This window comes from Nicotiana tomentosiformis, chromosome 1 (assembly GCF_000390325.3).
Source record: "Nicotiana tomentosiformis chromosome 1, ASM39032v3, whole genome shotgun sequence".
NCBI classification, from domain to species: Eukaryota; Viridiplantae; Streptophyta; class Magnoliopsida; order Solanales; family Solanaceae; genus Nicotiana; species Nicotiana tomentosiformis.
In genome coordinates this window covers 4,324,650-4,348,821 of record NC_090812.1, presented here as the reverse complement: position 1 = coordinate 4,348,821, position 24,172 = coordinate 4,324,650, and the positions used below count along the sequence as shown (strand labels likewise).

The following is a 24,172-nucleotide window of genomic DNA, read 5'->3' as shown; positions in this document are numbered from 1 at the left end:
GCTTGGAAAGGAAAGTAAAAAAAATTATTAGATATAATATAATATTATGAGAAGCTATGTGTATACGGTCGAAATAGATTTCAGCCTTCGTATGATCGATCGACTTCGAAACATAATCGATCGAAGCAAGACTTCGAGACGGGTTCTGAAGATGGTACAAACGAGCTTCGAGCCCGAGGGGCCGATATCCTTATCGAGCCCGAATCCAAATCGAGCTATGATGCAAAGTGAAGTTATCGAGCTCATGATCCAGAGGCCGACCAACATCGATCTCGAATCAATTCAAGGGTCCAAGTCAGAATCGAGCTCAAGCCAAGATCGAGAGCTCGAGTCAAGACCTAAAACTCAAGTCAATATCGAGCTCATAGACAAGAGTCATTGCAATCCCACTAGAGGAGAGAATCTCGGCAGGAATTGTGAAAAAGTTGATTTATCATGGGTCTGCCACTATGTATTTTTAATTATATCTAAAGTAAGATCCCTCTACTATAAAATGGATGGTTATCATTTCGGTAGAGGGAGGTTTTTATGCTTATATTGTAATCCAAATACCATATTCTCCCATAGTGAAGAGTTGTTCTTTCAAGTGTTTTAAATTGATTCCATTTGTTTAGTCCTAAATTTCATCTTCTTTGCAATCTTATCTATTTAGCATTCTTTGCGATCCATATTGGGTATTTCTATTTATCTCTACGATTTGTATTGAGTTGCACCACGTATCCTTAGAACTACATACAAATTCAACTCTATCCATTTTTTGGGTAAACAGTTTGGTGCCCACCGTGGGGCTAAGGATAGCAGTGGTTATTTGATACGAATCTGAAAAAATACGCCATTGTGTTTTGCGCTTGTTTCCGGAAAAATCTTGAATTTCGAAGTAGCTACGACTGACCACCAATCAAATGGCTTCACCAATCGACAACGAAGCCGGTCTTCAGGACGAAAACAACAACTTGACACCCAGTATCGAAAGACCACTTGTAAACGCCGTTGGAGCTCGAATCGGAGCACCAATAGATATCAATTCACATGTAGCCATTAAAGCGAACCTACATGCTGAACCCGAGAATAGCATCCATGGTGGTACTCGATCTGCAGCTCGAGATACCCATAACGTCGAGGAAAACGGTGTTAGCTTGCGTATGATTTTCGAAATGTTGCAAGCCCAACAGGCAGCAATAGCTCAGTTGCAGAGCCAAACCCAGCTACAAAGCAGGCCGAAGCCCAATCCACCTCGAGAAATCACCCACAGAATGGAGCCAGCTATAGTGAAGTCAAATGAGCAATAATCGGGGACTACTCCCGAAATTGCTAAATTGCTCGAGGAACTCACAAAGCGAGTCGAAGCCAACGATAAAAAAGTAGAAACTTATAACTCTAGGGTCGATCAGATCCCGGGAGCTCCACCAATGATAAAAGGGTTGGATTCGAAAAAATTCGTGCAAAAACCTTTTCCCTCGAGCGCAGCCCCGAAACCAATCCCCAAAAAATTCCGTATCCCCGAAATCCCAAATATAACGGAACGACCGATCCCAACAAGCACGTCACTTCTTACACCTGTGCCATCAAGGGCAATGATTTAGAAGACGGTGAAATCGAATCCGTGTTGTTAAAAAAATTTGGAGAGACCCTCTCGAAGGGGGCAATGATTTGGTATCACAACCTACTACCAAATTCCATCGACTCATTTGCCATGTTAGCAGATTCTTTTGTGAAAGCACATGCCGGCGCCATAAAAGTTGCAACAAGGAAATCGGACCTCTTCAAGGTAAGACAAAAGGATAACGAGATGCTGAGGGAGTTCGTATCTCGTTTTCAAATGGAACGAATGGACTTGCCACCAGTCACGGACGATTGGGCTGTTCAGGCTTTCACTCAAGGTTTGAACGAATGAAGTTCGACGGCTTCATGGCGGTTAAAGCATAACCTAATCGAATACCCAGCCATCACGTGGGCCGACGTGCACAATCAGTACTAATAAAAAATTAGGGTCGAAGATGATCAATTGGGGTCTGAACCCGTTGTTCGAAGGGATACTAATTGAGAACGAGGTCCGATCGAGGATCGATACCAACCGTACAACGGAAGCCACAAAGTTAGTGAATCGAGACATAACATCGGGCAGAATAACAAAAGAAGTGATTGAGGTCAAGGGTCCCGGGGGCTGATGAACAGAAGTAGGTTCGATAGGCCTGCCAGATCTAAGGAAGCACCTCGGTTATCGGAATATAACTTCAGCATTGATACATCCGCCATCGTTTCGGCCATCGGACACATTAAAGACACTAAATGGCCTCGACCTATGCAGACCGATCCTGCTCAGAGGAATCCCAATCAAATGTGCGAATATCATGGCACCCATGGCCACAAGACGGAAGATTGTAGGCAACTAAGAGAGGAAGTAGCCCGGTTATTCAACAAAGGGCACCTTCGAGAATATTTGAGCGATAGGGCGAGGAACCATTTTAAAAATAGGGATTTCGGCAAGCAAAACGAACAAGAAGAACCACAGCACATCATTCATATGATCATCGGCGTCGCCGATACCCCTCAGGGACCAGTGCTTAAACGCACTAAGACATCGATTGTGAGAGAAAAGTGATCTCGAACTCAAGAATACACACCCATAGGAACTTTGTCCTTCAACGATGAAGATGAAGAAGGATTCATACAACCTCATAACGATGCACTGGTAATATCTGTACTCATGAATAAAACTAAAGTTAAGCGTGTGTTGATTGATCCAGGTAGCTCGGCCAATATCATCAGATTGAAGGTCGTAGAACAGCTCGGCCTGCAGGACCAGATCGTACCAGCAAACCTGGTTCTAAATGGATTCAATATGGCATGTGAAACCACCAAAGGCAAGATAATTCTACCAATAAACGTGGCCGGAACCATCTAGGAGACGAAGTTCCACGTGATCAAAGGCGACATGAGATACAACGCCCTTTTCGGAAGGCCATGGATCCACAACATGAGAGCTGTACCTTCGACCCTACACCAGGTCCTCAAATTCCCAACATCGAGAGGAGTCAAAACAATGTAGGGAGAACAACCAGCCGCGAGAAAAATGTTCACCGTCGAGGAAGCGAAACCAATATCCTCTCCTTCGCCAATAAAGACATCGGGCTCAGAAGGGGAGCGAGATACCAAATAGCAATCACAAACATCGGCTTTGACCCAACCAGATAACCAGAAGATCGAAGAAGATGATGATCAGAGGATCCCTCGATCCTTCGTGATTTCCGATGACTCTGACACCACCAAATCAATGATTGAGGAACTGGAGCAAGTCACACTAATCGAGCACTGGCCCGAACGGAAGGTATACCTGGGAATGGGGTTGAGCCCCGAACTCAGGAAAAAACTTATTCAATTCCTTATCAATAACAATGATTGCTTTGCCTGGTCCCATTTAGATATAACAGGGATCCCACCGGACATAACGATGCATCGGCTAAGCTTGGACCCTAGGTTCAGACCGATGAAGCAAAAGAGGAGACCCCCGTCCAAGGTAAAGCACGCATTCATAAAGGACGAGGTAACCAAACTTCTCAAGATAGGGTCCATTCGGGAGGTGCAATATCCCGAATGGTTAGCCAATGTAGTTGTAGTGCCTAAAAAGGGAACAAACTTAGAATGTGTGTGGATTATAAGGATTTGAACAAAGCATGCCCCAAAGATTCCTTTCTGCTGCCCAACATCGATCGCATGATCGATGCCACGGCCGGCCACGAGATCCTCACTTTTCTCGATGCCTATTCAGGGTATAATCAAATCCAGATGAACCCGGAGGACCAGGAAAAGACTTCATTTGTCACCAAATATGGAACATACTGTTATAATGTGATGCCCTTCGGGCTAAAATATGCAGGGGCTACTTACCAACGCCTAGTAAATAAAATATTCGAAGAACAAATAGGTAAATCAATGGAAGTTTATATTGATGACATGCTAGTTAAGTCCCTGCGCGTAGAGGACCATTTGACCCATTTGCAGGAAACGTTCGATATTTTGAGGAAATACAACATGAAGCTCAACCCCGAAAAATGTGCTTTTGGGGTCGGTTCGGGCAAGTTCCTCGACTTCATGGTGTCAAATCGGGGAATCATGATTAACCCCGATAAAATCAAGGCCATCGAAGACATCACCATCGTGGACAGCATGAAAGCTGTACAGAGGCTAACGGGACGGATTGCAGCCTTAGGCCGATTCATTTCGAGATCATTAGATCGAAGTCACAAATTTTTCTCTCTACTAAAAAAGAAGAACGATTTTGCTTGGACCCCAGAATGCCAACAGGCATTAGAGGAACTAAAACGATATCAATCGAGTCCACTGCTACTTCATACTCCAAAAACAGACGAAAAACTTTGCTTGTACTTGGCAGTATCGGAAATCGCAGTAAGCGGTGTCCTAGTTCGAGAAGAGCAATGTACGTAATTTCCTGTTTATTATATAAGTCGGACCTTAGGAGAAGCAGAAACTAGGTATCCGCACCTAGAAAAATTGGCACTTGCAGTGATAAGCGCCTCTAGAAAGTTAAGACCGTACTTTCAATGTCACCCCATATGCGTATTAACCACTTAACCGCTTCGTAATATTTTGCACAGGCCCAAACTATCAGGCCGATTGGCCAAATGGGCCGTCGAACTTAGTGGGTACGATATCAAATATCAACACCGTACGGCCATCAAGTCTCAAATTTTAGCAGACTTCATGGCCGATTTCACGCCAACCCTCGTACCCGAAGTCGAAAAAGAACTCATGTTAAAATCGGGTACTTCATCGGGGGTATGGACCCTTTTTACGGATGGGGCTTCGAAAGCGAAGGGGTCCGGGCTAGGCATAGTTTTAAAGCCACCCACGGGTAACACTATTAGGCAATCTATTAAAACTACCAGGTTGACTAACAACGAGGCCGAGTATGAGGCCATGATTGCAGGTCTCGAGCTAGCTAAAAACTTGGGAGCAGAAGTCATTGAAGCTAAGTGTGACTCTTTGCTGATAGTAAGTCAAGTAAACAAAACCTTCAAAGTTTGAGAAGATAGAATGCAAAGGTATTTTGACAAACTACATGTCACTTTGCACGATTTCAAACAATGGACTTTACAGCATGTTCCACGAGAGCAAAACAGTAAGGCTGATGTACTTGCGAATTTGGGATCATCGGTCGATGAAGGTGACTTGAGCTCGGAGACTGTCGTTCAACTCTCGAGATCCGTGATCGAAGAAGGTCATGCCGAGATAAATTCTACGAGTTTAACCTGGGATAGGAGAAATAAGTATATTGAATACTTAAAGAACGGAAGGCTCCCATCGGACCCTAAAGATTTAAGGGCCCTACGGACTAAAGCTGCTCGGTTCACGTTGGCTTCAGATAGAACGCTATACCGAAGGACATTCGATGGACCATTGGCAGTATGTTTAGGTCCAGGAGATACCGATTACATCCTACGTGAGGTACACGAGGGCACTTGTGGGAATCACTCCAGTGCCGATCCGTTAGTCCGAAAAATAATCAGGGCAGGGTATTATTGGATCGATATGGGCAAAGATGCGAAGGAATTTGTTCGAAAATATGACAAATGTCAAAGGTTTGCACCAATGATCCATCAACCCGGAGAGCAACTTCACTCAGTCCTATCCCCATGGCCATTCATGAAATGGAGAATAGATATCGTAGGCCCTCTGCCATCGACCCCAGGTAAAGCTAAATTTATTTTATTTATGACTGACTATTTCTCTAAATGGGTTGAAGCACATGCGTTCGAGAAAGTAAGAGAGAGAGAGTTTATATACTTTATCTGGGATCATATCGTATGTCGATTCGGGATACCTGCCGAAATAGTGTGTGACAATGGGAAACAATTTATTGGCAGCAAAGTGACGAAATTCTTCGAAGATCACAAAATAAGAAGGATATTATCAACACAGTATCACCCCAGTGGGAACGGACAGGCCGAATTAACGAACAAAACTATCATTCAAAACCTGAAGAAGAGGCTGAACGACGCTAAAGGAAAATGGAGAGAAATCCTACCCGAAGTCCTTTGGGCATATCGAACAACGTCAAAATCTAGTACGGAGGCAACCCTATTCTCCTTAGTAGATGGGTCCGAAGCCTTGATACCAGTCAAAGTCGATGAACCCAGTGCCAGATTTTGATACACAACAGAAGAATCAAATAACGAGGCTATGAACACTACCCTCGAATTATTGGACGAAAAACGAGAAGCTGCTCTCGTCCAATTGGCCGCCCAAAAGAAACGAATCGAAAGATACTACAATTGAAGAACCAAGCTCCGCCATTTTAAGCCCGGGGAGTTAGTGCTAAGGAAAGTCACCCTCAATACCCGAAATTCAAACGAAGGAAAACTAGGACCAAACTGGGAAGGACCATATCAGGTTCTCGAGAGCATCGAAAAGGGATCATACAAGCTCGGTATTATAAACGGCAAACAACTATCAAGCAATTGGAATGTATCACATCTAAAATGATACTACTGTTAAGGTACGACCCTCTCATATTCATTTACATTTCAAAACTAACCCCTGCAGAAGTCCGGTCAGGAGCTAAGATGGATCCTTCAATACGAAGCCTTAGGTCTGAAAGCACGCATTGCACTCTTTTTTCCTTAGACCAGTTTTATCCCAAATGGGTTTTTCGGCAAGGTTTTTAATGAGGAAACCAATGATCGTGCTATACTTGGAAACAACACGACAGTATCCGAGGCCTCTTTGCAATCGACCTCGAATACTGGGGGGCATTAGCCCTTAAATATATCAAGTTCTGATGCAAGAAAGTTATTTCACAACAACAGGGTTCTAATAGGAAAATGTTGTAAGAGCCAAATGGTCAAACGAACCATGCTCATGTAGTTGGCCAAGCCCTGACGCAAAACATGAACACATGTATAATGACTTGCAAAGAAAGTTCTCCTCTTTTCTGATATCTTATATCCAAGAAAAATTCCTCTATTTGTAAGCAAAATTAGGATAAATCTCCGATTTCGAGTTCGAATCATTCACTCGAATACTAAGCCTACGGGCTACTTTTATTTCGAGTTCGAGCAAGTATTCACTCGACCATTACGCCTACGGGCTACATTATTTCGAGTTCGAATCATTCACTCGACTACTAAGCCTACAAGCTACTTTTATTTCGAGTTCGAGCAAACACTCACTCGACCATTACACCTACAGGCTACATTATTTCGAGTTCGAATCATTCACTCGACTACTAAGCCTACGAGCTACCTTTATTTCGAGTTCGAGCAAGCACTCACTCGACCATTACGCCTACGGGCTACATTATTTCAAGTTCAAATCATTCACTCTACTACTAAGCCTACGGGCTACTTTTATATCAAGTTCGAGCAAGCACTCACTCGACCATTACGCCTACGGGCTACATTATTTCGAGTTCGAATTATTCACTCGACTAATAAGCCTACGAGCTACTTTTATTTTGAGTTCGAGCAAGAACTCACTCGACCATTACGCCTACGAACTACATTATTTCGAGTTCGAATCATTCACTTGACTACTAAGCCTACGGGATACTTTATTTTCGAGTACGAGCAAGCACTCACTCGACCATTACGCCTACGGGCTACAATATTTCGAGTTCGAATCATTCACTAAACTACTAAACCTACGGGCTACTTTTATTTCGAGTTTGAGCAAGCACTCATTTGACCATTACGCCTATGGGCTACATTATTTTGAGTTTGAATCATTCACTCTACTAAGTCTACGTGCTACTTTTATTTCGAGTTCGAAGCACTCACTCGATCATACGGGCTACCTTATTTCAAGTTTAAAGTTGCTTAAATCCTTGTGAAAATATTCATAAGGTGTGGATAAAGTCTTCACAAGATAGGAAACAAAACAGGAGCAAGTCGGCAAAAAAAGGGGATATTTTTATATACAAAATTGTTTACATGATTGATTGCAACGTAAAAAATTAAGGACTAAGCTTCCTGGTCATCCCCAGGAACAGTCTCTTCTCTATTGGGCTCCCCCCGTTCTCGGAACCGCTCTTACCCCCGTCATCATCATCATTGTCATCATCATCGTCATCGGAAACCAAGGCTTCCGCATCAGCTACGAGTTCTTTGTCCCTTTTTATTTCTTCGGTGAGGTCGAAACCTCGAGCATGGATCTCCTCGAGGGTCTCCCTCCGAGATCGGCACTTAGCAAGTTTAGCGACCCAATGTGCTCGAGTATCAGTGGTCTCGGCTGCCTCTCTTGCTTGGACCTGGGCAGCTTCAGCATCGGCCCGATAGATGGCCACAAGTGCATCCGCATCGGCCTTTGCCTTCTCGGCGTCAGATTCGACCTTGGCAAGTACAGAGGCCAATAGAGCCTCGAGCTCCTCTATCCTTCTTGCTTGGACCGAGCCTTTCTCCTTCATTTTTTGAAGTTGGTTTTCAACCGATGACAATTGGGCTTGAGCAGTTTCTTTCTCTGCAGCAAAGCTGTCCATTCCTTATTTCCACTTCAAAGACTCTGCTCTTATCACATCGACTCTTCACAGAGTTTTCCGATCATCTCGATTTTTTGCTGCAGCTATGAGACCGAAATATTAGCCATCATTCCGGTATCAAGCCCATAGGCTTTTAAAAGCATTATTACCTGCTCAGAGAAATCGATCTGATCTTGGTGAGCCCTGGCCAACTCAGCTCAGAGGTCTTTTATTTCCTCTCCCTTTTGGCCCAAAAGGAGCTTTAAGGAGTTCCTCTTCTCCGTAACCCGTTGAAGCTCGGCCTCATATCGACGCAGCTCGGTTCGGGACCGAGAACATGATTCTCAATGAACTGCCGCAACCTACAAAGAAAGAAGAAATGAATTCAGAAAAGAAAAGCAAACTTAAAGGTAACGCCATATGATTTTTGGCCTACCTGATTCAAGGCCTGCTGTACTCCGTGAAAAAGATCTGATGCATCACTTGTATCGGTAGTGTCTTCAACGCCAATGAACATGTCACGAAAATGGTCCTTTCCATCATGAGGCCTATCTAATTCGAGGGCCCCCAAAGATTGGGCCTCCCGAATTGCCCCTGCGGAAAAAACAGGGAAGGTGGGCGAGCCTTCGATTGCTACTTCCCCAAATGAGTCAACTGGGCATTCTCTCCGGTTCGACAAGATTTGGGAAGAGTCCCTTCAGACATATCCCCCATCCGTCGGCTTGGATGGGAAACATCGTCGATTTCCAGCAACTCGGGGACTTTGCCCGAACCTCTCTTCGATATATCCTATATTCGAGGCGGAGCCTTATGAACCACCATCGATCCAGCTGCCTGTGGAACGTCGGTGGTCTTCTTTGTTCGGGTCCCCAGAGCAGACCCATTGTTCTATTCTTCTTCTTCTTCTTCTTCTTCTTCTTCTTCTTCTTCTTCTTCTTCTTCTTCTTCATCCCTCAGACGCAGAACTGATTCTACGGTCAAAGGAATGACATTCTTGTTTGGCTTACGAGTCGTCCTCTTCTTCGGTTTTTGATCTTCGAGGGCGGAGGCTCTTTTCCTCTTATTATCTTTCACCGGCTTTGGGACAGAGGCCGAAGCCTCTTTCTTGGTAGACGAGGGCCTCAAAACCGCATCCTTTCCCACACCTGCATGCAAAAAGTTTTACTGAAGTATGCGAAAGGCATCTTATTCGAATTACCAAAGGATATGAGAGAAGTGCTCACCGTGATTTTTGGCCTCCCATCGGCCCTTTGACAAGTCGCACCATGATCGCTCGGCATATGAGGAGGTCGAAACTAGATCACGTACCCAATTCTTGAGATCGGGCACTGCGCCGGGCATCCAGGGAACCGCTGCATCACAAAAAGGGAATATTGGTGAAAAAAGAAATGAAAGAACAACATAATAGGAGATAACAACAGAATTACACTTACGCTTCATGTTCCACTCCTCGGGGAAAGGCATTTTTTCGGTTGGGATCAAGTCCGAAGTCCTCACTCGAACGAACCGGCCCATCCAGCCTCGATCCTTATCATTGTCTAGACTCGAGAATAGAGCCTTGGTAGCTCGACGTTGGAGTTTTATTAACCCTCCTCGAAAAAGACAAGGAAGGTATAATCAGACAAGATGATCGAGTGTGAAAGGCATCCCCTCGATTTTACTTACAAAATATCGGATCAAAATAAAGATCCGCCAAAAGAAAGGATGTATCTGGCCTAGGGTTATTAGGTATTTACGACAAAAATCTATGATAACAGGGTCGAGGGGACCCAATGTGAAAGGGTAAGTATACACTCTTAAAAACCCTCTCACGTGAGTAGTAATGTCCTCTTCGGGAGATGGCACTACCACCTCTTTGTTCTCCCAGTTACAATCCTTTTTTATCTGCTCGATGTGCTCCCGGGTTATCGAACAAATATATCTCGATACGGGCTCACATCGGCCAGGAACCAGCAAACCTTTATCGAGTTTGAAATTAGAGGTAAGAACACACGTCGCTGGAATGCACTCCTCAGGACGAGGATCCACCGGTGTTTTATCGGCGGCGGATTGGGAAGAAAAAGCTTTTTTCATTTTGGGGGAAGGTTTTGGATGTCTTCACCATTTTGGATTTAAAGAAGGTGACGAAGATTTGGTAATTTGGAAGAAGAATTTTGCAAAAGAAACCATTTATTTGTGAATGAACTCAGAGAATACAAAAAAGAAATAGGGAAATTTGAAAGATTGGAGTTGCAAAAGTACTAAATGATAAAAGAAAGGGATATTTATAGGTTCAAGCAATGGCGGTTCAGTTTTAGCGGTGGCCGACCACCGTCTGACATGCATTAAATACCTTGAAAAACTAAATCGACAGGACAGCTATCACGTGCGTCATGGTCGAGCCCAATATAAACGTCAGCTTGTAATCCGATCGAGCCGTTAAAGAATCATATCGTTTCTCACCATATTCTTCCTGAGAAACGAGGGGACTATCTGTATACGGTCAAAATAGATTTCGGCCTTCGTATGATCGATCGACTTCGAAACATAATCAATCGAAGCGAGACTTCGAGACAGGTTCTGAAGATGGTACAAACAAGCTTCGAGCCCGAGGGGCCGATATCCTTATCGAGCCCGAATCCAAATCAAGCTATGATGCAAAGTGAAGTTATCGAGCTCATGATCTAGAGGCCGACCAACATCGATCTCGAATCAATTCAAGGGTCCAAGTCAGAATCGATCTCAAGCCAAGATCGAGAGCTTGAGTCAAGACCAAAAACTCAAGTCAATATCGAGCTCATAGACAAGAGCCGTTGCAATCCTACTAGAGGAGAGAATCTCGGCAGGAATTATGAAAAAGCTTATTTATCATGGGTCTGCCACTATGTATTTTTAATTATATCTAAAGTAAGATCCCTCTACTATAAAAGGGATGGTTATCATTTCGGTAGAGGGAGGTTTTTATGCTTATATTGTAATCCAAATAGCATATTCTCCCAGAGTGAAGAGTTGTTCTTTCAAGCGTCTTAAATTGATTCCATTTGTTTAGTCCTAAATTTTATCTTCTTTGCAATCTTATCTATTTAGCATTCTTTGCGATCCATATTGGGTATTTCTATTTATCTCTACGATTTGTATTGAGTTGCACCACGTATCCTTAGAACTACGTACAAATTCAACTCTATCCGTTTTTTGGGTAAACACTTTGTCATGAATGACTAATTTAAAACGAATTTGTATCCATTCGACAAATTAAATTTAGGATAACAAATATCACTAGCCATTTTACAAAATATTATATTAACCTTGAAAATTTTCCTAAAATACGTTTTGTTGTGAATGATAGAAATACGTACAAAATAGCTCGAATTGCAACCATTTCTATTAAAATTTACGTTTAAGACACTAATTTTATCAAGCACTAGTTTATATTTTTAGCTTGCCTTATTATGTAATTTTGTACATAACAATGTATTTCAGTACGATATTAGCTATTTCGATATTTTATTTGAAGAATTATTCATAGTAAAAGTTGTTATATCGAATACCATACCAAATATAGAAATATTAAAACCAAAATACTAAAAGTTTTGGTTTCCATCAATAATTTGATTTTTGTTAAAATATGGACATCCCTAACACTGATTATTGTCTAAAACATTGTGGGAAGTCGTGTAAATCTTTGCCTCTACTAAGGCTACACAAGGAGGTTGGTGGAACAGTATAGGGAGAAGAAGGGGGGACTTGCATATAGTGTTCGTAGATCTGGAGAAAGCATACGACAAAGTCCCCAAAAGGTTTTATTGAGATGCTTGGAGGCAAGAGGTGTCCTTGTCGCATACATTAGGGTGATTAAGGATATGTATAATGGAGCTAAGACCAAAGTTAGAGCGTTAGGAGTGGGCTCGTGATACTTTCCGATCATTATGGGGTTACACCATGGATAAGCTATTAGCTCATTCTTATTTGCCTTGGCGATAGATGTATTGATGCGACATATTCAAGGATAGGTGCCATGGTGCATGTTATTTGCAGATGATATAGTGTTGATTGACGAGACGCGAGGTGGGGTTAACGTTAGGCTGGAGGTTTGGAGGCAGACTCTGAAATCTAAAGGGTTCAAGTTGAGCAGGACTAAAACAGAGTATGTAGAGTGCAAGTTCAGTGGTGTAACTCATAAGGATGAGGGGAGGTGAGGCTTGATTCTCAAGTCATCCCAAAGTGGGGTAGTTCCAAGTACCTTGGGTCGATAATCCAAGATGACGGGGAGATTGATAAGAATGTCACACACCGTATTGGAGTAGGATGGATGAAATTGAGGCTTGCCTCCAGTGTCTTGTGTGATAAGAAGGTACCACCAAGACTTATAGGTAAGTTATATATAGTGGTGGTTAGACCGACTATGTTACATGCGGCAAAGTGTAGATAGTTAAAGAACTCTCATGTCTGGAAGTTGAAAATAACGGAAATGAGGATGTGAAAATGGATATATGGACATACTTGTATAGGGTAAAATATGCTGACACGTGATCGTCCAAAAAAGGGACACGTGAAACCCAAGACGGGGGATGGTCAAAGACCGAATGTAACTATTCTGTTTGTCACCAAAAAGAATAACGCTCACAAAGATGTGATAAATGCTCTTCGCCCGGTAGCATTTAATAGAGAATATTCCATGGCATTAAGAGAGATTACCCATTATAGAGAATTTGGCATTTATGTTCACCGGTACATCTTCATCAATCACCCTAATAATTGACATTAAAGAAGGACACGATTCTAGGACCTCCTACCCTAGACATAACTATAAATAGTGAACTCAGTTATCATTGTAAAGGGACACGAATTTTCTCGCAAACATATGCTACATTCTATACAAAGTTTAATACAATCTTATCTTCCTGCTTTTTGGATTTCGTTGTTGTTGTGCCCGGAAACCCCGTTCCCGGAACTGTTGCTTATGCTGTTTTGTCTACATCCTAAGGCTAAGTATGGCATAATTCTTTGATTATTTTATTATTTCAAGATCAAATTAATTTACTTGTCTAGAAATCACGTATAAATACAATTGTACCGTTTTACGGGTAAACAGTAAGGCTAAGTATTACATAATTCTTTGGTTATTTTATTAATAGGGCGTGCCCGAAAGACTCGTTCCCACTGCCAAACATCGATCAAATGATTGACGGGCATGAGTTAATGAGTTTCCTCGATGCTTATTCCGGGTATAATAAAATTAGGATGAACCTTGAGGATCAGGAAAAGACTACATTTATAATGAATTTCGATATATATTGCTGCAATGTGATGCCCTTTGGGACTTATCAACAGCTCGTGAACAGGATGTTTGAAAATCAAATAGGAAAAATGTATAGGGTAAAATATGCTATGACACGTGGCTGTCCAAAAAAGGGACATGTGGAACCCAAGATGGGAGGATGGTCAAAGACCGAAGGCAACTGTTTCGTTTGTCACCGGAAAGAATAACACTCATAAAGATGTGATAAATGCTCTTCGCCCGGTAGCATTTAATAGAGAATATTCCATGGCATTAAGAGCGATTAACTGTTACAGAGACTTTGGCATTTATGTTCACCGTTACATCTTCATCAATGATCCTCATAATTGACATTAAAGAAGCGCACGAGCCTAGGACCTCCTTCCCTAGACATAGCTGTAAATAGTGAGCTCAGTTATCATTCTAAAGGGACACGAATTTTCTGGCAAACTTACGCTACATTCTATACAAAGCTTAATACAATCTTATCTTCTTGCTTTTTGGATTTCATTGTTGTTGTGCCCGAAAATCCCGTTCCTGGAATTGTTGCTTCTGCTATTTCATCTACATCCTAAGACTTTGCATAATTCTTTGATTATTTTATTATTTCAGGATCAAATTAATTCAGTTGTCTAGAAACCACAAATAAATTGAACTATACCGTTTTACGGGTAAATAGTTTGGCGCCCACCGTGGGGCCTAGACAGTCGTGCAATTAAATTGATCCTTACCTTTTTTACTAACGTATTTTGATTATTTTGTCTTAGGAAAAATCATAAGAAATGGCAGATAACAGTGTTAACAGCACGCACAACGCCGAGATTTGAGGGGATCAACCTCATTTCGAGGACTCAATCAGTGACACCCACAATGAGGGGAATGGCGCCACACTGGTGCATGACATGCAATATCCTCAACATGTTCAGAAGACAACTCCCGATGATGCTGATGAGAAATATGTCATTGACGCGGTAAGGGTCTTGTAAGAGCAACAAGCGATCATTCTAGGCCACCCCACGCGACAGGATAAGGTTATGACAGAGTTGAAGCAGGCGCTGTCGGGAGCTTCGAATAATGCAAATAGACGAGATCTGATTCCTGCTGGGGCTCCCACGAATCAAACAACGCAGCGAGTCGACAACAACAGTCCTAGGGGTGAAATTTGCTCTGATGGGGCAGGGGGAGCGGATCCGACCTTAATAACGAGAATGAACCTTTCAAGAATGAAATTTAACGATTTATGAGGGAAGTGAACGCCTGCATGGACCAGATCCCGGGCACGCCACCAGTGCTGAAAGGTCCGGACTCAAAAACGTATACTCAATTTCCATACAAGCTAAGTGCGACACCAGAGTTAATCCCTAAGCGGTTCAAAATGCCTGAAGTGCCAAAGTATGACGAAACTATAGACCCCCAGGAGCATATTACCACCTAAAAAATGACGGTGAATGGAAATGATTTAGCTCCTCATGAAATTGAATTTGTGTTGCTAAAGAAATTTGGGGAAACCCTCAAGAGGGAAGCCTTGGCGTGGTATTCGCTGTTATCCAAGCATTCCATAGACTCCTTTGAAATACTCGCAGACTCTTTCATTAAGGCTCATGCTGAGGCCAGAAAAGTACAGGCCAGAAAGGCCAGCATATTCAGGATTGCGTAACGAGAGTCCGAGCTTCTACAAGAGTTCGTTACCCGATTGTAGAAGGAGAGAATGTTGCTCCCGGCTGTACCTAATGAATGGGCGGCTAAAGTATTCACCAAGGGATTGAATTTGAGGAGTTCAGACGCTTCCCAAAAATTGAAGGAAAGACTGCTCGAGTTTCAAGCAACGACCTGGGCGGATGTCTACAACCGATGAGAATCAAAAATAAGGATAGAAAATGATCAGGTTAGTTTACCATCATCGACCAAAGGACGAAAAAAGAACAAAGAAAAATCAAAGGATGATTATGACATGGACAGACGGATTTTGAGGGGCCGGTTTTTGCCTTACGAATGGACCGAAGGCCGCAGCAGAGATTTACGGACAGCGGACAGGTTCGCCGTTGATAGGAGGACTGATCGAGGTCAGAACAATTAATTGCTTCAGGATAAAGAAGCGCCAGGGTCACGAAATCCTTCTTACCCCAAGTTATCGGAATACAACTTCAACGTCAGTATAGTGGAATTGGTGTCGGCCATGAGAAATATCAAAGAAGCACGGTTCCTGAAACCGATGAGATCTGATCCCAGCCAGAGGGATCTCAACTTGTAGTGTGAATATCACGGGGCGAATGGCCACCGGACAGGGGACTGTCGACACCTCCGGGAAGAAGTGGAAACATTATTGAAGAATGGTCACCTTAGAGAATTCTTGAGTGACCGAGCTAAGAACAATTATGGTTGTAACCAGGACAACGCAGAACCCTCGAAAGCATAAGAAGATCCCCCGTGTCAAACAATCAACATGATCTTCGGAGGGAACGAGATTAACGGGGTCACCTTTTTATCAGCAAAAAAGATGAAATTATCAATAACTCATAGCAAAGGCTTCGGGAAAGACGATATCACTTTTACCGAGGAGAACACAGACATATTGCTGCTACCACACAAAGACATACTGGTAATTTCTTTAATTGTGCTAGATTTTAATATTAAACGTGTTCTAGTGGATCCAGGAAGTTCGGCTAATATCATACAATGGAGAGTATTGGAGCAAGCTAAACTCACAGGAAGCATTATTCCGTCCACAAAGCTCCTCGCCGGATTCAACCTCGCAAGCGTGACAACCTGGGGAGAAATTTTATTACTCATGAATGTCGGAGTAATGAAAAAAACTCTTTTCGAAGTGGTAGATGGTGATGTGGGGTACAACATCATTTTGGGAAGGCCATGGTTGCACGAGATGAAAGCTATACCATCAACATACCATCAATTGCTGAAGTTTCCAATGCCCGGAGGAATTAAGCAGATAAGGGGTGATCAACCGACGGCAAGGGAGATGAATGCAATTTTGGTCTCCAGTAGAAAAGGAAAGGAACACGTAGCATAGAAATTAAAGGGACCAGCACCTACTCCCAAACTAGATGAAATTAGCCTAGGGCAGAGGCGTTAGAATATTATCAGGTGCCGAGATATTTCCAAGTTCCAGAAGAGACGGATGCAACGCAGTCCACAACAGAAGAGTTGGAGTAAGTGCATTGTTTGAAGAATTCCTAGAAAGGAAATTCCACTTGGGGACAGGACTACACCCAGAACTCAGGTCTGGCTTTATTAAATTCCTTAAATCTAATGCCGATTGTTTTGCATGGTCGCATGAGGATATGATAGGTATCCCGACAGAGGTAGCCGTACAAAAGTTAAGCTTGAATCCCAACATACCTCTGGTAAGACAAAAGAAGCGCCCGATTGCCAAAGCCAGGAATAAATTCGTCAAAGAAGAGGTAACCCGCTTACTTAATATCGGTTCGATCTGAGAGGTAAGATATCCAGATTGGCTAGCCAATGCAGTAGTAGTTCCTAAGAAGAACAATAAGTTTTGCATGTATAGATTATAAAGATCTTAATAGGGAGTGCCCGAAAGACTCGTTCCCACTGCCAAACATCGATTAAATGATTGATGCCACGACCGGGCACGAGTTAATGAGTTTCCTCGATGCTTATTACGGGTACAATCAAATTAATATGAACCTTGAGGATCAGGAAAAGACTTCGTTTATAACAAATTTCGGTATATATTGCTACAATATGATGCTCTTCGGGTTGAAAAATGCTGGAGCCACTTATCAACGGCTCGTGAACAGGATGTTTGAAAATCAAATAGGAAAAACTATGGAAGTTTATATAGACGATATGCTCGTTAAGTCTTTAAATGCAGATGATCATCTTAAACATCTACAAGAAACTTTCGACATCCTAAGGAAGCATAATATGAAACTTAATCCCAAGAAATGCACATTCGGGGTCAGCTCTAGTAAGTTTCTGGGATTTCTGATATCGCAAAGGTGAATTGAGGTAAACCCCGATAAGATCAAGGCCATAGAAGACATCCTGGACCAACTATCAATCATGAAGGAAGTCCAAAGGCTTACGGGGAGATTGGCAGCTTTGAGCAGGTTCATTTCCCGGTCATCAAAATTTTTTTATTATTTCTTCGCACTTCTCAAAAAGAAAAATAATTTCGAATGGACCCCGGAGTGCCAGTAGGCTTTGAGGGATTTAAAGAAGTACTTGTCAAGCCCCCCATTGCTTTCAAATCCAAAAGAAGGTGAAACGTTGCTAGTTTATATCGCGGTCTCGGAAGTTGCAGTAAGTGTGGTTTTAGTCCGAGAGGACGAAGGTACGCAATCACCTATTTATTATGTTACTAAAATTTTAACGGGAGCAGAAACTCGCTACCCACATTTGGAGAAACTGGCCTTAGCTCTCATAGTTGCTACTCGGAAGCTGAGTCCCTACTTCCAATGCCTCCTGATAGCCGTGGTGACTACTTTCCCTTTGCGAAACATAGGTCTCACCCAAATCACACCTCAGTTTGGGGTTGTAAAGCGGTCGGTTGCAATAATAATGACCAACTAGGAGTCGGGATCAAATCCACATGGAGCGTAGATGGGATTAGGTATATATTCAGACTAAGCGCGTAAAGTGTCTAAGATGCACTTTCACAAATTATGTTTTGATTCTACTTCTAAATTATGCTACGGTTTGTAAATGTAAAGCTAGAGAATAATATTTTTGGTATTGTTTTCCAGGTATGTAAAAGATCTAGGGTTGTGACTTCCACCTAGGTGTTTGCCTAACGGGTTGTGGGCTTTAGAGAGGGTTTTGTTGGTCGGGGTGTATTATAGAAATCAACACACAATTACGCACTCAATACCTCTCGGTATTAGAGTAGTTTTACCCAATTTGGATTTCTCAAGTCCAAATGGGTAATGCACAAAACAGTTGATAGATGCTCAAGTCGGGTTTTACTATCTCTAGATTCAACCCTTTAATTTGGACTATCAATTTCTTGAGTTCATCCCAATTTCTTGTTAGCCAAGTTTTTCTAGACTAAGTCTCTCTTTCTCAAGTAAAGACTAAGTCAAATAGGCTTGAATCAATGTTTGCAACCATTAATTCTACAATATTAGCAAAAACTAGGCTAAATATTACATACCCAACCATAAACAAGCCCTAAATTAAACACCCATTATGTACCCACACTAGGGTTGGGTCACAACCCTAACTAGAAATTTAGCTACTCATAGTGGGCGATGAAGAAAATAAAGAAGAAAAGATGATTAAACTTATATTTAATAATAAATATATGAAAATCCAATGTAAAATTGATAAGCTATGATAAGGTTTCCTGAAACAATAAATAAAAACGGCTACCAACTTTCAGATATTCAAAACTTAACCTAATTTCGTCAAAAAAGACTATTTATACACAGCTAAAATTTTCGGACAAAATTACCATTTCGGAGGTTCTGCGGCTGCACAATTTTGTGTGCGGTCCGCACTTTGCTGCAGCTCTTGACAGGAGTGGTTTCTGCAGATGCACAATTCTGAACTGCAGTCGCACTTCTTGAGTTTTGTGGACCGCACAATTCTGGGTGCGGCCGCACTTCTTGAGTTCTCCGGACCGCACAATTCTGGGTGCGGCCACACTTTTTGATTTCTGCTGTCGCACAATTATAGTGCGGTCCGCAGATCTTGATTGTCTTGAATTCCCAATTCTCTGAACCTTGACTTCTGCAGCCGCACATTGCATTGCAGCAGTGTCAAAATTTCTTCTTGTTCTGTGGCCGCAGATAGAATTTTGCGGTCCGCACTTTAGCCCTTTTTGCTTGATTTTTGTCCTAGTTCAAAATCACTCCTTCTTGAGTTGAATTTCATCAGTTTGGATTATTTTTCAATACTCCTGCAAGTAAGAATATTTCATCAGTTTTCAGGAATACTTTAAGCATTTCTGAACTAAAATGAAAGTCAAAAGGCTCAAATAAATAGTCAAAATCTCCACTTATCAACTCCCCCAAACTTAAGATTTTGCTTGTCCTCAAGCAAATAAGGTAATTCCCACCTCCACATGAAAAGAGCTATTCCAGCTAAGCTAAGGTGAATCAAACATACATCAATTTGGACCAACAATTACCCACACACTCATGAATCATCAACAAGGCAATGTTTTGAAGGTTAAAGCACAAATAGCTCTAATGTGACACTTGAGCATCAAGAGTTGACTTTACTCATCAAGGAAGTTCACACTTTCATGTAGGTCACTGTGGATCCTAAACTTCTCCTCCTATACTCTCCGTTAACTCATCTCACTTAAGAATGTAGTACTCAATTCAATGATTTGTGAAAAGTTCGCTCATCACTCTCAAAAGAATGTCACAAGTACGGCTCTAAGTACCATATGTTTGCCCCTCATGTAAATCACTACTAATGTAAGCTCACTCGGCTTGAAATCACGTAGGGCTTTTTCGGCATGTAATGAAGGCTTTTGGACTAAGGTAGGAAATGTTGGAATAGAACGAGTTCATCTTTCCTTAAGCACTCTATTTTCTCTTTTTGGCTCATGCTTTGCCGACTCTTTGAGTCAGTTTCTTTTTCCTTAGAGGAACTAGAGAGACTTGACATCACTCTTTCTTGGTCATGATATTCATTTTCTCCGTCTTTGTTTTCTCCATGCTTTGCACTTTTGCTTTTCTTTGAATCCCTTTAACTTTTCAATTTATTCACTTTTTTGTGTGTTTTTCTTTTGTTTTTTCTTTTTCTTCATCTCTTTTCTCTTTTTGTACCTTGATACCACTTTCAAACTCCTCGTCTCTCCCCCAAACTTATGTTTTCGCCAATTTGCTTCTCATGAGTGTTAAGGAAAGCTTGGGTGCCAAGAGAGGGTCACTACAAAACGGATAAAGGCTTATAACATGTTATCAAATGAGAAATGCTTTAGGATCAGAAGGGTTGACTAGGGATAACATCATTGGTGGGCCATGGAAAATTGCAAAACGGGTCAAAGAGAGCCTACAATCACTTCTCAAGCCAAGAAAAACTTAGAATTTCGCTTAGAAACACATTCGGGGCAAGTTATAGACCATTAACACGGGTACTTGAACTTGTAACAAAATATCACACCTCTCACACAGCTGGATTGTTCAAGAGGATGGAGTCGAGGGCCCACAACAACCGTATTCAAGATCTAAAATCACTAATGGTTCAACTAAACCACTCGATGATTGCCTAAGTCAACGCAAGAGTCACAAGGTCACTAACTAGAGCTATCTCTTTCCAAGAACTTGTTTTTAATCATAAGTATGTAGTTAAGTGTGTTGGTACCAAGTAAAGCATGATTGAACCTTGTATTCATTATTACTACTATTTTTACCTAATTATCAGAAACAGACTCAATTCCTTAAGAAGGTTGTCACGCCATCCATCGTTGGGAAGAGCCACCCGGTTCACACAAAAACAACCTTTGGAAAGAACCGTGACATTAAGAAAACTAAAGGCTTATTGATCACTTAAACATAAAAAGAAGCTATTAAAGTAAATAAGAAGCTAAACTACTAAGAAACAAAATAAAGAAGCTATGAAGTAACTACTGAAAGCAAAAATGAATATACAAGCCGAGAATGGGAAAGCGAATATATACATCAATAGAGAGGGAGGAATATATACATAATGAAAAAGAAAATAAAGATAAAAAGAGAGTATTATAGTTATTACAGGCCAATGTCAAATGTCATATCAAATCAAAAATAGACCACCCCTCTGAATAAGAATAAGTGTTGTCCTCAATGCTTAACAAAAATCAAAATAAGGAGGGGAAAAAGTAGAGAGGACTCCCTATATGGTCTCGGTATCCATAGCAACATCACCTCCCTCAGGCTCCTCCAACTGGATCTCATCATCCTCTGCTCGGGGAGCAGATGGGTTGGTAAACATCTGTAGCACAGTCTGGCTCCTCAGACTGGCCAGCTGGTTCCACTGATGTTGTTGGGTCTGCTGGTACTGTTGGATGTGTCTCCATCAGTAAGTCAAATGGAAGATCCCCAGAGGCTGTTATCTTGGTCACTTCTTGTCTCAACTTGTCCACTAATTTTCTTTAGGCCTGTGATTTCCTCATCTTCTTCACATGTTTACCCAACTCCTCAATAGCTCCCCCATGTGCCACCAATTTATCCATGATGGTCTTCTGATTGTCCAAAATCTTCTTCAATGTTTCCTCCACTGTTGGAGGAATCTGGGGTGCTGAGGTAGAGGTATGAGCTACAACAGCACTGGATAGTTCAGATAGCTTTGCAGTAGCTATCTGTATCCAGTTGTTGAGACTCGCCAGTGTCTAGGAGACTCGCAATGCAGAGAGTGGATAAGTTGAGGAGGAAGGCACTGATATCAATACTGATGGCCCTGAAGATGAAGGTGGTGGCATGGAAGCTATCTAGGTGGAAGGCCCGGCTGTTGTAGAAGGCATGGAAGTTGTAGAAGGCAAAGCAGCAGAATCTGCAACTACTACCGATGGCTCATCAGACTGGCCTATGATAGTAGTCGACTTACCGTTGTTTTTCGAGTTACTTGGGTCCTTCAGAGAATACCAGGAGAAGGATTGCTTAGCCCTTACCTTCATATCAAAGTTCTTGGGCTCCACCCCTGCATTCGTGTGATACTCCGTGATAGTGTTGGGATACGGATAAGCGCTTTCACCCTGCCTGACAACCAGAGACATGTTGACCGACATGATGGCACCCACATTAATTGGGTACCCGGCCATGATAGATGTTACTAAGACTGCCTGGGGGATTGGAAGGTTGTTTTTATTTCGGCTTGGGTCTATGCGACTGCATATAAATGTTTTCGACCCTTTTGCTTCAAAGCTGAGGGTGTTCCGCAGAATAGGAACCCCCGCTATGATCCGTGGTGATGGTGGTCCTGGAGCTGCCAGTATCTCAGCTAGCCAAGGGCGAGCTGCATCACCAAGTGCGAACTTCTGTAAATATTGCACCAGCTCCATATCCTCGAACCCCAAATAAGTGTTCAGGGTGCTCTAATCAAATCGTACTTTCAAGTTTCGCACCTTAGTCACCTTAGTCCCCTTCTTGATGTACGCCACATTGGCGTAAAACTCCCGGACTAAGTGCTCCTTGGCATCCAATACGCTTTTCGTAAACCATTTCCATAATTTTATTTCTCAAAATTGTCTTAATACATTCGGGTTGTATTTATCTAGATCTTTTAACACAAACTGATGCTCCAGAGTGAGCGACCTCTGCAGCCACCACTCATGGAACCTATTGAATGCAGTCTTGCTCACAAACCTATCTTCCCAAACTTCCTTCTTCTTTAACCTCTCTAGGCCTGCAACTCTAGTATCACCCCTCCCCCCCCCCGACCGTCATTCGAAATATCATCATCATCATCAACTGTGACTGGTGCAGTGAGGGCATGAGTAGATGAGGGCTCCATAGCCTGACTGTTCCATTCCGATCCCTCAGAATTACTCTCAGAAGAGATAGGCTCGTCTCTCAGTCGGTATCTGTCATGGGGCATATGTGGCTGTGATGCCACAGCAGGCTGCCTTTGCACTGAGTCGCCCTCCGATGCTTCCCTAGACGGGGCATATGAACTTGATTCGGAGGGCTCTGGCTGTCTATCTCGGCCTGCTATTGCCTTCTTACTAATCACTTTTTGCACGGAGAGTGGTAGGGTACCCCTGCCTCGGCCTCAGGAGGGTTCACCCCTCCCTTTGGAAGTGCCACCACGTCCTCTTGATCTAACCATTTTCTGCAATACATAGCAACATGAGCCAGTTAAAGTTCAAACACAGACTATAAAATAGTTGCAGATAAAACAGCGGGCAAGCGGGCAAGTACAGCCGCAGACTGCCTTGTGCGGACCGCGCAATCGAAGTGCGGACCGCATAATTATGAGTGCGGTCGCACAATTCCAGGCCCAGTAGTACCAGTTTTCTAAAGTTTGAATCTGCGATCGCACAAATTTTCTGCGGCCACAATTCATTTTCTGCGGACCGCACAATTTTGAGTGCGGTCCGCACATTGAATGCACAAATTTTTGCCCTGACTAAGGATCTGCGGATCGCACAATTTCATGTGCGGCCGCAGAATTCAAAATTAGAAGGCACTAGCTTAGGTTTTTCAATTCTTTTGCACAATTTAGACATGGTATTGGCAAATTAGACGTGATACATGATTTACCCAACCCCCAATGAGTACATATGAAATTACCCACATAATATTAAGCACACATGATGAATAATATGACATTTAGGCCTCAAAGTAACTATACTAATCAAGAATAAAAACTAAGAAAATTTGGAAAAATCTAAACACGAATTGAACATACCAGTGATTAAGGATGTAGGGGAGAATCTAGGATGATTAAATTAGTGTGATGTTTGAAATAGTTTTTGTGCACTGTGCTTGCTTTGGTGTTAAGAGTTCAAAGTGCGTAAAGTTTGGAAC

The 24,172-nt window shown here is 42.4% G+C and overlaps 1 protein-coding gene across 1 annotated transcript; it reads left to right on the top strand.

Moving 5' to 3' along the window:
- The first annotated feature begins 16,227 nt into the window (after positions 1-16,227).
- On the top strand, positions 16,228-16,758 carry LOC138896541 (uncharacterized). The gene has a single exon (XM_070181773.1). It carries the CDS (start codon positions 16,228-16,230, stop codon positions 16,756-16,758), a length of 531 nt encoding a protein of 176 aa, XP_070037874.1.
- Positions 16,759-24,172: the final 7,414 nt, after the last annotated feature.